Source organism: Gekko japonicus, unplaced genomic scaffold (assembly GCF_001447785.1).
Source record: "Gekko japonicus isolate JY-2015 unplaced genomic scaffold, Gekko_japonicus_V1.1 scaffold2479, whole genome shotgun sequence".
NCBI classification, from domain to species: Eukaryota; Metazoa; Chordata; class Lepidosauria; order Squamata; family Gekkonidae; genus Gekko; species Gekko japonicus.
Window position 1 is genome coordinate 77,681 of NW_015160296.1, and position 13,574 is coordinate 91,254.

General features: G+C 41.9%; 1 protein-coding gene across 1 annotated transcript in view; it reads left to right on the plus strand.

Annotated features, from left to right (window-relative positions):
* Nucleotides 1–11,691, plus strand: part of LOC107114528 (coiled-coil domain-containing protein 91-like) — a 57,383-nt gene extending 45,692 nt beyond the window's left edge. The window contains exon 7 of the mRNA XM_015416049.1: nucleotides 11,271–11,691. Coding sequence (XP_015271535.1) covers nucleotides 11,271–11,405 — 135 coding nt within the window. The 3' untranslated portion in view covers nucleotides 11,406–11,691. The remainder of the gene's footprint in view (nucleotides 1–11,270) is intronic.
* Nucleotides 11,692–13,574: the final 1,883 nt, after the last annotated feature.

Below are 13,574 nucleotides of genomic sequence, written 5' to 3' on the forward strand. Positions count from 1 at the left end.
TTAGTCTATTTTATCAGATGCAGATCTAGCAGCCTGTCATTTTTTGCTCTTCCACCTTTGAGAGTAGACTGCTGTGATGGGCTCAGCATGAGCCTGGGCTTAATGAACTGTTAGGAGTTTTTTCTACTGGTTCCGTACATCAGTCACTCAAACTTTATTGCATATAATGATATAATGCCAGAGTGACAGCAGGTAATTCCTTCTATCAGCTTTGTACCATTAAGATGCAGGCCTTGATTTATCAAATAGCAAAATCCTTGGGTGTCAAAATACATCTGATTCTCATTACCATATCTGAGAGTGGGCTGAGGGGATAAATTTTATCCTGAGTAGTATATCCATGTACCTGATTTAGAAGGCACCGTAGATAGCAATTCTCAGCAAGTGTTCCACAATTGGAGAACTTTCTCACTCAAGCCTGAGCACTGTAATTCTGCTGTATCTGTCTGGGCTTTTGATAGCATGATCACTTTGATTCGACACTCTCTGTTGCTCACACTTTGAAGACCAGCTGCTCAAGGACAACTGTTCTACTCTGTCCTCTGTAGAAAGCTGAACAGTAGTAAATAAATGTTATCAGTAACTTCATTCAGCCACACGTGGGCTTTTGGTTGGTGCCTGGCCCTCAATTTGCCTGTCTGAGTGCAACAAGGGCTCGCCCCGACCCGGTGGAATGCTCTGTCTGAGAAGACTTGTGCCCTGTGGGATTTGTCTGCATTCCACAGGGCATGTAAGGTAGAGTTATTCCACCAGGAATTCCAGTAAGGCAATTCTGGTGGACTGTACTAACAACATGGTGGATTTTTATGCCAAAAGCTATATGTCAAATTAATTGGATTTTAATTTAATTCAGTTGGATTTTCTTAGAACTATGGTTTTATTGTTACTTTATTACATTGTGGGGTCACCCAGAGCCCCGTTCTGGGGGAGAGGCAGGATAAAAATCTAATAAAATAAATAAATAACTTCCCTGGACAGCCATATCATGAATCCTCATATGGTCCAATGTTTTAAACAACCTTATGGGATCGCTTTTGAGAGCTAGACTGTTTGCTAGTAATAGTAATTAACGACTAAATGAGCCAGTAACCATTGGCCTGACTTTTCCCTTTGTAAACAAAACAAGCATGAGAGCCAGTGGCCACTTTTCCCTCTGAGGTTGTGACACCATAGCCATTTATGAAACTTCATAAGTTTTTGAGAGTTGAAGCTCACTGACAGAAGGAGTTTCAACTCTCACAAGCTCATGCCCTGGAAATCTTGTTGGTCTTTAGGGTCCTATTGGACTTGAATCTTGCTATTCTACTTAAGACCAACAGGGACACCCGCCTGAAACTATCTTCGTTGTAAAACTTGTATTCCATTGAAAGTCCATTGTAAAATCTAAGAAGAGTCAGTGTCCTCAGCTGTAATGTATCTCTTTTTCATTGTCGCTGAGGTGAAAAGCAACTTTCAGGTCTTTTCTTTCCGTTATTTGAAAGACTATATTCTTTTGTTCATCTTGTTTATAAGCAGTGTCAGGCTGGCTAAAAATGTGAGTGTGTATTTAGGTCTCAGAGTTGGGAATCTCCATTTCTTTCCCCCTTTTCTGTGTTTTAATATGACTGAACAAAAAAAGAGAGTGTCCTTGCTCTTCTTGTTCCTAAGTATTTGGCTTGGCATTGGATGCAAGGCCTCAGCTACAGGCTGATGTGCCAGCAACTGACTGCGGTGGGCAAACTCAAAGATTTAATTTCAGAAAGTGTGTTTATCTTTTCCCAGAGGCCACGTTAATGATAGTCCTCCAAGCCCTACATTTTACCACCAACACATGTTAACTGACCTCTTTTTCAGAGTTTTTGAAGTGTGTGGTGTCACTTTGAGTGCCTTTAAATAGCCGCTTCTCTTGTCGCTTTGGGCCCCTTTCTCATGGCTTTCCCTCTTTCCCACCCTCCCAAGCACTTTAAAACCAAAAGCAATAAATATCATGTTTGACTGTTGGACCTGTCCAGATTTGGGAGTAAAACTGTTCGCAAGGAGTTGTGTAATCAATCCGCAGTCAGAGAGAGATTGGTATCGAACCTGAATGATCAAAGTGTTGTCAACATCAGACACCGCAGAACACAGATTAGTCCAACTGATACATATAAACAAGGTCCTACTAGTTGCATTTTGTCCTTACCGGTCTCGGCGTGACCTTGTGACCACCATCCCAGTGCCAAAAGTGACAGTGCGGACGAGGTCACAGAGAGTTCCTGAGCTCAGTTTCCTGCTCGTTCAGCTAGGCCTGTTTTGTGGCTTTTATAAGATTAAAGAAACATTTACGTTGAGGTTCTAAGAGCATTTTCACGCTGCTGCTTGCCCTAGTTCAAAAAGCAGTGTAAACCCAGAAGATTAAATAAGGGATTTGTGAGAAGTTGTAGTGTAAAATGAGTTGGTGCACCTGGCTCTCCTTGAACAAGGCCTAGTGAAGCTGTGCCCTGTGTGCCAATATTAAAGAGAAATAAACTTTCAGGTTTTCTAGAAAAATTCATTAGATAGTTGGACATTTGGAAATGAGGCCTCAGTGAGATTTTAGTAGCATCGCTTGATCTATATTACTGAAGCTAGATTTCTTGCATACATATCTGCAAGCAAGTTTCTAGGGTACCCCTCCCCCCAATCTTTCTTTCCTGCAATAGTTTGGATAGATAGCTTTGTATACCTGTAATTCATCTAAAATGTGCTATAGTGTTTTGTTTTTTAACTTTTTACAGAGCTATATAAAATCTTAATTGACCTTTTCATTTGTTATGCAAAACACTACTATTAGAAACTATAGTATAAACACAGCTTTTCCTGAAGACATATTTCAGGATTGGCCAAGGAAATCTTGGATTTTTTTTTCACCTGCAGCTGTAGACCTGTGATTGGAGACTGTAACTACAGTATTGTAAAAAGTTATTTATATGAGCAGTAAAGTTCTTATAGAACAACACGGAGCACTTACCTCACTGGATAAAATTTGTAACTGAGGAAGAGCTTCCTAAAGCTCAAACTGTGTCGAGCTTCGTTAGTTTCCGCTTGCACCCATTATTAGATTTACACTTCTCTAACCATTGCAAAGTTTATTTCTCAGCTGAAACTCTACAAAGGTTTGCCCAATCTGAGAATCCTGCTTCATTTGAAGACTGGTCGTTCTTGGCACATCCTGGAGTCATAGTAGTAGTTCACTCATGCAATCTAAAAGTCAAGTTGCATTCTGCAAGGTGCTTCTTGTAGCTTGGCTAATGTTTTCAGATGTGTTTATTAAATTTCTCAGCTATTTCTTGCTTAAACTGCTTACAGACAATCAGTTTATAATGCTCCTGTTTGTATGCCAAGTGCCATTTTATCCGCTAAATGCAAATTTTCTAGCCTTGTTTACGGGAGGAGAAAAGCTAGTTCTTGTGTACATTCCAGTGTCTGACTGACAGATTGTGAGATCTAAGAAGGATTTTCCCCACCACCTTCTCCAGTCTAGATAAATCTGCTTTAAGGATTGACTCAGCATATGGTATTATTTGTACAACCTCTGCTGCAGTAAAAGCAGGACATGTTAAATTACATAACGAGACAAAGGCTGAGTTTAAAAGGGGGGGGAGTTCTTTCACATGTTTCTTCAATTGTTGTTTTTATGTAGGTTTCTTAACTATAGCTGCACAAAATCTTTTAAATATAGATGCACAAACACACAAAGAATGTGCTATTCATCATATTGGGAAGGCAAAAAAAAGTCTCCTATTAAGTGCACACTATAGATCTAAAGGAGGAGGAGATTGGATTTATACCCTGCCCTTCACTACCTGAAGGTGACTCAGAGCGGCTTACAAACTCCTTTCCCTTCCCCTCCCCACAACAGACCCCCTGTGAGGTAGGTGGGGCTGAGAGAGCTCTTGACAGAAATTGCTCTTTTTCAAGAACAGCTCTTATCAGAACTATGGCTTGCCCAAGGTCATCCAGCCAGGTGCAAGTGGAGGAGTGGGGAATCAAACCAGATTAGAGTCCGCGCACTTAACCACTACACCAAACTGTCTCTCGCTGTAACAAAATGCAAAAGACTGGCTTCTAGGCTTTTGAAGTGAAGAGTCACAGTGAAAAGGACCTGCTAATACTGATATATATAAAAGGACCTGCTGATACTGATATAAATGTATATATATAAACTGGCATTTATATATATAGATATATAAATGCCCCCCTTGCACACTTAGGGTTCTCTGTTTTACTGACTGTATTGTTTACTTATATGGCTTGCAATAAAACAGTGTAGTGTGGTTCATACAAACTGTGTTTAACATATGGCACAATCGGGTTTGACTACATGCTATGGAAGGCACAGGGTGAATCCTGACAAGCCATTAATCAAGCAGGAAATTGTTGTGGCATGTATGTCTCAGTTTTCCCCGTGTAAGCTTGCTGCTTGAAATGGTGGTCTTACACTGCAACCCTACACAGAGAGCCCACTCCAAGCTTAGACAGGAGTAACACTGCACAGGATTGCACTGATGCTTATTCACAAATGGAACCTCCAAGCTTCCATGTTAAGCAGCAAGCTGACCAGACCCACACTGCTAGGAGATCTGCACGGAAGGAAGGACTCTAGCCTTCTATTTATACGATGCTAAAATACTTAAATACCGCCTTTCTTCACACACAGAGAACTCATAGAGAATCTTCCTGGCAAACAGTTTAACGTCTGATCTGTTTCTCTCTCAGGCAGGTAACGGCTTCCTGCACGGAAGCTGTTCAGACCACTACGCCAGGCAGCAGCCCGTCTCTCTCCCCCACATTCAGAAGTACACTGCCCATGCCTGCTGGTGGGCTAGTGAGCTTACTTGCACACAACTCCTGTGCCACTGTTTGAGCATGGTGCAAATGTACAGAGGGTAGCTCTGGACTCAGGGTGGGTTCAGGTCTTGTCCCCAAAACCCTTTTTGGGAAAACAGGTTTTTGCAGGTGTAGAAATACTGTTTGTGTTTAACTTTGTTTTTGTAAAACAAATCAGAAGAATATTTCAATAGCTACAGTATGATAATGTTCTCGTTCCGTTAGCAACTCTTACGGATTGCTGATTCTCCCCCCCCCCTTTTTTTTTGGCCTGGTTTTGTATATTTTTTTCTTCTTTCACTCTTAAGCTTAGGTATACATTTCATTTTCCAAGTTTGTTTTTTAAAAATTGGGAAAATAAGATAAATGGGAGAATTGTTCAGCAATATTTGACTTTGGGATTTTAAAAAATATTTCTTGACTGAAGTTCCAGTGAACTCAAGAGCAACCGTTTCCTTTCCTGAGTAACCCTGTGGCGTCTCATGTATTTCCTCTGAAGCATCCGCCGCTGTCAGAGGCAGGATACTGTGTATGCCCTCCAATATCTGACTTCTGAGAACAGGTCCACTTCTGTTCCTCCATTGACGGGGTAGCTCCTAAGAGTGTTGAATGAAATGAGCCACTTCCAGCCGGGAGAGGGGGAGGGCAGCAGTATCAGCAGGTCCTTTTCACTGTGACTCTTCACTTCAAAAGCCTAGAAGCCAATCTTTTGCATTTTGTTACAGCAAGAACTTTATTAATTTTTTTCTTGACTCATGGACCTTCTGGGAGCCAAGCCAAAGCCCTCCGCCCTGAGCCTCTCCATCTCCTGGGGCCCACATAACTGTACTGGCTTTTTGCCTTGGTCCATCTTGATTTTTCTTGGATCAAATATCTTTAAACGTTCTTGTAGAATGGAAAAGACATTTAACAGAATTGTAAAGTGCCTTTCGTAGTAGATCAAGCCTTTTGACCAGACTTCTGAAATCTGTGAGTTAGCAGTTGTGTAATATGTAGAGCGTGGGTGGAACACACACACACACACACACACACCAATGTATTTGGGACATAAGTAGTGAGTACAAAGGGGTAATGCAAGGAAGGAAGTGGTAAGTCCTCAGTATTGTTTTGTATATTGTAGCTGTTAGCGTGTCAGGCAAAGGCTGTTGAGAACCGGCTTCAATCCATGACAATAACTTGGTGATATAGAGCCACTTGTGCACTGTTAGTCTAACCTACCTCACAGGTTTGGTTTAAGAGTTGAATAGAAGAGGGGAGTATATTGCCATGAGTTCCATGAAAAAAGGTCAGGTAAAAACTGAGGGAAAGGGATCATAGGTTTGTCCCCATTAGAAAACTGATGATACGGAGCACTTTCAGTTGAAAGGTCTTAATATCAAGTAGTGTTCAGCAGTTAGGAGTATCCAAGCCCCCATATGATTTCCTGTCAGTACTTAGCCTCTCAGTTGCCAAAGAAGAAGCCAAAGAAACACCAATGAGTGAAAGAGGAGGAGGGTGGCTGGTTGGCTGGCCAAAAAGGGTACTTTCATATCTTTTCTAATCACATCTAGGCTGAGCAACCTTTCCTATCTATCTATCTATCTATCTATCTATCTATCATCTATCTATCTATCTATCTATCTATCTATCTATCTATCTATCTATTTATTTGATTTATACTCCACCCTCCCCAACAAAGCAGGCTCCTAGGAAACAATTTCCTAGAAAACAGTTTAAAGGAGAATGGGGGAAATTAAGATCCCCAAGAAAGCCAATCGATCAAATGGTTCTTATAAAGCCTTCTTGTTTTATTTATTTACTTACTTCATTTATGTCCCATCATTCTCCCCAAGGGAGACCCCAAAGCACCTTATATCGTTCTCCTCTCCTGCATTTTATCTTCACAACAACCCTGTGCTGCAGGTTAATCTGAGAATCTGTGACTGGCCTAAGGTCACCCAGCAAGCTTCCATGGCAGAGTGGGGAACTGAGCCGGGGTTTCCCAGATCCTGGTCTGGCACTGTAACCAGTACACCACATTGGCTCTGAAACTACACTGGTACTGGTTTTCTGGTGCTTTTAACACAGACCAGTGGGGACTGGGGAGCAGTTTTGGTTTCACTGATACATTGTCATAACAGAGAGAGGAGAATGTCAATCAGTTCAGTATGAACTTTGAAGCATAATTAGGGTTGCCAAGTCCATCTTCCACCCCCAGCGGGGGACTTTGGAGGGGGTGGGGCATCACCGACGTGATGACGTCACATTGGGGACGTCTGCCTTCGCACGTCCACACGCCCGATCTCCAGAAACGCCAGTTTCCTGCACTTAAAGGAGCCGGTGTTTCCCTTTTAAGTGCATAGAGCTGGCATTTTCCTGCAAGCCTGATCTCAAGTGGAGATCAGGCTTGGGAGGAAACGTGGGTTCCATGAACTTAAAGGCAGCCACTCCTTTCTCTCGAGAGAAGGGAGAGGGATGGCTGTGGGTGTTGGGGGTGGGTAGAACCCCCCCCCAAAATGGGGGACCCCTGGCAAACCTGGGGGTTTTGCAACCCTAAGCGTAATAGTTCTGTTTGGATGATGATGATGATTATTATTTTAGTTATATACCTGAAAAGATTAAAAGGCTGTCTTTTGAGTGTATTCTTTGCTTAGGAAGGCCATTCCCTTGTTTTTGTGCACATGGTTAACTCTTTTTAAATGGCCGTTTGGCAATTCCTGATTTTAGTTAAATGTCTTGCACATTTTCTTCTCAGCTTTTCCTAGCTGTCTGTGTCTGCCATTTGTTTTCATTTAGCTTTCCTCTTGTGTTAATGGGATGGTATGAACTTGTATTCTATCTTTGTTAGCCACTTTGAAGCCAAAAGGAAAAATACAAGCTTTTAGACTAAATGCATAAATATATAAGTTGTTGACCTTAACGAGGACACTCCATAGCTGCTCCCCTCAGTGCCAGGAAGTGTCTACCATAGCTGGGAACAGGGATGGGCACGAACCAACTTACGAACCAAAGTTCATCACAAATTTTGGCCAGTTCGTGGTTCACGAAGCAATGGTCGCAAACTGAAGAGCCACCACAAACTTCCACAAATTTGATGCCGTTCATGAGGAGCAGAAAGCAGGCTCATGAACCAATAAGAACCGGTTTGGTTCACAAACTGGCGTATCAGTTCGTGGTTCAGCCACAAACCACGAACCGAACCGTAAAAATGTGCTTCGTGCCCATCCCTAGCTGGGAACTTGGAGCTCCACCCAGTCATGTGGTCAGTTTGAAAGAAGTGGTAGATCCAGTATCCCATCTCAGAGCCACAAATCCTGAGTGCCACACTATTGCATAGGCAGAGGCTGAATAAATAAATGCTGGAAGCAACGAGGTGAATACTTCAACCTTAGAGGACATAGGCAGTACTAACATTTTGGGATTCCATAGACTCATAGAGTTGGAAGAGACCTCAAGGGTCATCCAACCCCTTGCACAATGCAGGAAATTCACAAATACCTCCCCCTCCACACCTGCAGTAACTGCTGTTCCATGCCCAGAAGATGACAAAAAAACCTCCAGGATCCTTGGCCAAACTGGCCTGGTGAAAAATTGCTTCCTGACCCCGAAGTGGCAATCAGCATTTCCCTGGGCACGTAAGAAACGGCCACAAGAACTAAGCACTGGGGCAACCCTTCCTGCCCTCCCTCTCATGATCTGCCTAAGTTCACACAATCAGCATTGCTGTCAGATGGCCATCTAGCCTCTGTTTGAAAACCTCCAAAGAAGGAGAGCCCACCACCTCCCGAGAAGGCCTGTTCCACTGAGGAACCACTTTGTCAGGAAGTTCTTCCTAACGTTTAGCTGAAAAATCTTCTGATTTTATTTCAAACTGTTGGCTCTGGTCTGACCTTCTGGGGCAACAGAAAACAACTCCGTACTGTTCTCTGTATGACAGCCCTTCAAGTACTTGAAGATAGTTATCATATCCTCTTCAGGCTGCAGCTGGTGCAGAATGCAGCGGCAAGGCTGTTGTTGTGTCTTCCTATGCGGGAGCACATCCAGCCTGCCCTAAAAGCACTGCACTGGCTGCCTATAGCATACTGGATTCAGTTCAAGTTACCTTTAAAGCCCCATATGGTCAGGGACCTATCTACCTAAGGGACCACCTTTCCCCATATGTTCCTCAGAGAGCGCTAAGATCAGGATCCCAAAATCGCTTGGCCCTCCCAGGCCCTAAAGAAGCCAGGCCGGCTGTGACAAGGGCCAGGACCTTTTCTGTGGCGGCCCCTTACTGGTGGAACGAGCTCCCGGATGACATCAGGGCCCTGCGGGACCTTTTACAGTTCCACAGGGCCTGTAAAATGGAGCTCTTCCACCAGGCTTTCAACTAGGGTGTTGCCTCCCAATATTGTGACCCTGGCCCTAACATCAGCACTAACCTAATAACAGCCTGGCAAGAAGTCAGTCCATATGGCAGCTGATTATTTGGATGCCAAGAGAACGCCACCACCATTTACCAGCACTTATGTTACTAGCACCTATGATTTTATGCGGTGTGTTTTATTTAAATTTTGTGTTGTAATCATGTCTTGCTGTTTTATTTATACACACACACACACATATGTTCTGTAAGCCACCCTGAGCCTGCCTGTGCATGGAGGGCGGGATGTAAATTAAATAAATAATAAACATACCCAGCTCCTTCAACATTTCCTCATAGGACTTGGTCTCCAGACTCCTCACCATCTTCGTTGCCCTCCTCTGGACACGTTCCAGCTTGTCTATATCCTTCTTAAATTGTGGTGCCCAAAACTGAACACAATATTCTAGGTGAGATCTAACCAAAGCAGAGTAAAGTGGTACCATCACTTCGCATGATCTGGACACTACTGTTGATACAGCCCAAAATTGCATTTGCCTTTTTAGCAACCACATCACACTGCTGACTCATGTTCAGTGTATGGTCTGTTAAGACCCCTAGATCCTTTTCGCACATACTACTGCCAAGACAAGTCTCCCCCAACCTATAATTATGCATTTGATTTTCCTACCTAAATGTAGAACTTTACATTCATCCCCATTGAAATTCATTACATTTCTTTTAGCCCAGTTGTCCAGTCTGTCAAGATCATCCTGAATCCTGACTCTGTCTTCTACCATATTTGCTACCCCTCCCAGTTTAGTGTCATCTGTAGATTTAATAAGCATTCCCTCTATCCCTTCATCCAAATCATTGATAAAGATGTTGAACAAAACAGGTCCCAGGACAGATCCTTGAGGCACTACACTTGTTAGTCCTCTCCAAGAAGATGAGGAACCATTTACAAGCACTCTTTGGGTGCAATCTGTCAACCAGTTACAGATCCACCTAACATTCACAGGATCCAAACCATATTTTTTCAATTTGTCAACAAGAATATTATGTGGAACCTTGTCAAAAGCCTTACTGAAATCAAGATAAACTATGTCTACACCAACGTCCATTTGTTAAGACTGCTTCATGAAATACAATTTACTTTGGGGGGGAGGTATGAAAGGTGGTGTAAAAGAGCAGTGTTAAGAATTGTCTTGCTTTCAGCTACAGTGATACATTGCAGAAGTTCAGAGACTTTGGCAACAGCTGATTGGAAGTATGAAACCCTGAAAACATTTTATTAAATGTGATGATAAACCACCTTCTGTGTTTTGTCAGTTTGTACATTACTGAGATTCCTTTTGACCATATTTGGAACATTTTTTTTTCCTGAAGTACATTCGTTCACAGTATTTTGTCAGAAGCGGAAGTAAATGTTGAAATGTTTTGTTCTGTGTATTTTTGGAAAAAAATATTGTTTTATGGAAGTGGAAATTAATAGGCAAGTCAGCTGTGCTGGTGCTATCTCAGTGGAACTTTTGGAATGCCTCAAATATTGCAAGTCAACATTCTCCTTTTTGGTCATGACAGATGAAAATCAACAGGAAAAAGCACAAATTACTTGGGCAATTTCACCTAGAAATCCTTAAATACTGAAGAATTCATACTAAAGTGAATGTAGAATTTGATTGGGAATTCAGTAACAAAAGAGAATGCTGGAGCAAAAGCACATCTATTTTAAATTTATCGTTAAAAATAAATCCTTCTTAGAAGTTCATATCTTGCAATCTTATGCAAGAAATTTAATGTCAACGTATCATGGTCATGGGAAAATACAGTGGTTAATCTGTGACATTATCTTCTAATCAAAACACAGGAACACCGGGCAGTAATCGAAAGCAGTGCCTTCACTTTCTTGCTGATCAAATCATTGCCAAGCTTTGCTTTACCCTGTCATATTTGAAGATAGAAGGAAATCAGCCGTGTGACGATATACAATATGTACTGTGAAGCAAACTTCCACATAAGATTGTTTTAGTCAGATAAAGTGTTTAGATTAAATCGTTGTCATGATTTGTGTGAATACCGACTTCTTTCCTAAGTATGGCTTTTCCCGCTCTCCTTACAGCTTGATCAAGTTATCCGTCAACGTAGCCTGTCCAGTTTGGAACTGTTCCTTTCGTGCGCACAGAAGCAACTGAATACTTTATTACAGGAAGAACCTCCAGCTGCAGTTGCAGAACAAACTAGCCTTCCACCTTAAACTGACTTTATGAAGCTACCAGTCCTAATGCTGCAGATGATGTCTCTAAGCCCTTGGGGATTTGATTATTGATTCAGGATCAATCAGGTGGCCTAATTAGCTGTTGTATGTTTTCATGATCAACCTGTTGTCAGCTGTGATGCTAGTGGCCATGAAATCTAACAATACAGTCAGAGATTATAAGGGTTACAATGATAACCTGGCTTTGTACATTTTCAGAATGGCCCAGGAATGTTCCATTTTTCCCCTCATTTCATATTTTTATTAAAATGAATGCAAAAAATAAAGCCCTTAATTATCCCTGTTTCGTTCAGACAGAAATTTGTCACATGCTTACTTATATGCTATTATATTCTAATTTTAAAAATTATAAAATGTACAAAAACATATACTAGTGTGACATACTGTCCTTAACACCCTTCTATTTCTACTTGTGTGCCTTAGATTACCCTGATGGGAAAGGGTATGTCTTCTAGTTTTGCAACACTGTCTAGTTTCAAAAATTAATTCCACCTACACTCTGATGGGAAGTAATGTTAAAGACATTGGGATATAAGGTAGCTCACAGAAGACACAAGTTTAACATAAAAAGATGGCTTTTATATTCTTTGGAAAAAATTGTGGTTATATTGCTGGAGGATGACGTTACTGCCCAGACAAACATTCAGGTTGGTATTTCAAAAATCTGTTCTTTACTCTTAGTATTGGCTTTCTCTGTGACTGAGATCTCTACCTGCTCTATCCCATGCATAGTCTTGTAAACCTCAATCATATCACCCATTAGCCATTTTTTCTCCAAGCTAAAGAGCCCCAAGTGCTTTAACCTTTCTTCATAGGGAAAGTGTTCCAACCCTTTTATCGTTCTGGTTGCCCTTTTCTGCACTTTTTCCAATGTTATAATATCCTTTTTGAGGTGTGGTGACCAGAACTGCACACAGTATTCCAAATGAGGTCGCACCATTGATTTATACAGGGGCATTATGATACTGGCTGATTTGTTTTCAGTTCCCTTCCTAATAATCCCCAGCATAGCGCTGGCCTTTTTTATTGCAGTCGCAATAAAATCCATAGCTGTTTCTGCACCTGTCATTTCCTCCCTGTTTATATTGTGTTCTGCATTTCCTCCCGGTTTCACCTCACATGTACGTCGGCTTTTGTTGTTGCTTCTGCATTCCTTTCCCCCCATTCCACTTTCAGTTCGCTGAATCCCTGGCTTTTCCAGATCCTGTTTTGCCACGGTCTTTTTTCTTGCTTAGCTTTCAAGTCAAGGGTATTTCTGATGCAGCCATTATTCCATGGATACTGCATCACTGCCCACCCTTTTTCTGCCCCTTTCCCACCCCTCTTTTATGTCAATCCCACCGATCACTACTGCGCAGCTGTGATAGGGCAATCATAAATTTTAAAAACTTTGATGATGCCATCCCCACATGCGCATGTTACAAGTGACATTCCAACCCGATGTGGAAAAGTGCATTTTTTAAATTGTAGCTGCAAAATAAATACACTGCAGATGGCAGGAACAGAAATCCAAAGTCAAGTTTAAAGGGTTGACTGCTCGGATACTCTGCAGTAAGTTGTGAGTGCAGAAAGGGACCATGCTTGACCCTATCTGAGGTAAAAATTCCCTCCCTCAACATTCCACTCCCTGTGTATAATCCCATTAGATGTTACCGAGGCCTCCAAATCTCCCCAGATTTTTGCAGGAGAATAGCCATTGTCAACTAGGGGCCAGATAACCTCATGTTTGTCACACAGTCATCATCCCCAGGAAACTCATTAATGCAGGTGAAACTTCTTTCAGGTCTTTATCTGGTCAGTGGTTAACACCTGCTTTGGTTACTTTACTTTTGTTACCTTGTAATTGTATCAACATGTTCACAACCAAGACATTAACAATGCATAACAAAAAGCCTAATTTCAATACACTCTGATTATGTTTACACATTACACATTTTTCATTTAACAGTCCCAATCATTCTCAGTTTACACAACGTTTGGACAGTGCACCTTCCATTAGTTTCTCATGTCTACAGTCATGAAGGATGCCAAAGTCCTGCAATAATGAGCTCCACCTGAGCAATTTCCCACTATTGCCTTAAGTGTTATGTAGCCAGCACAGAGAGTGGTCCACGCAAGGGGTGAATTTTCAGGCTCCTAAATATGTGC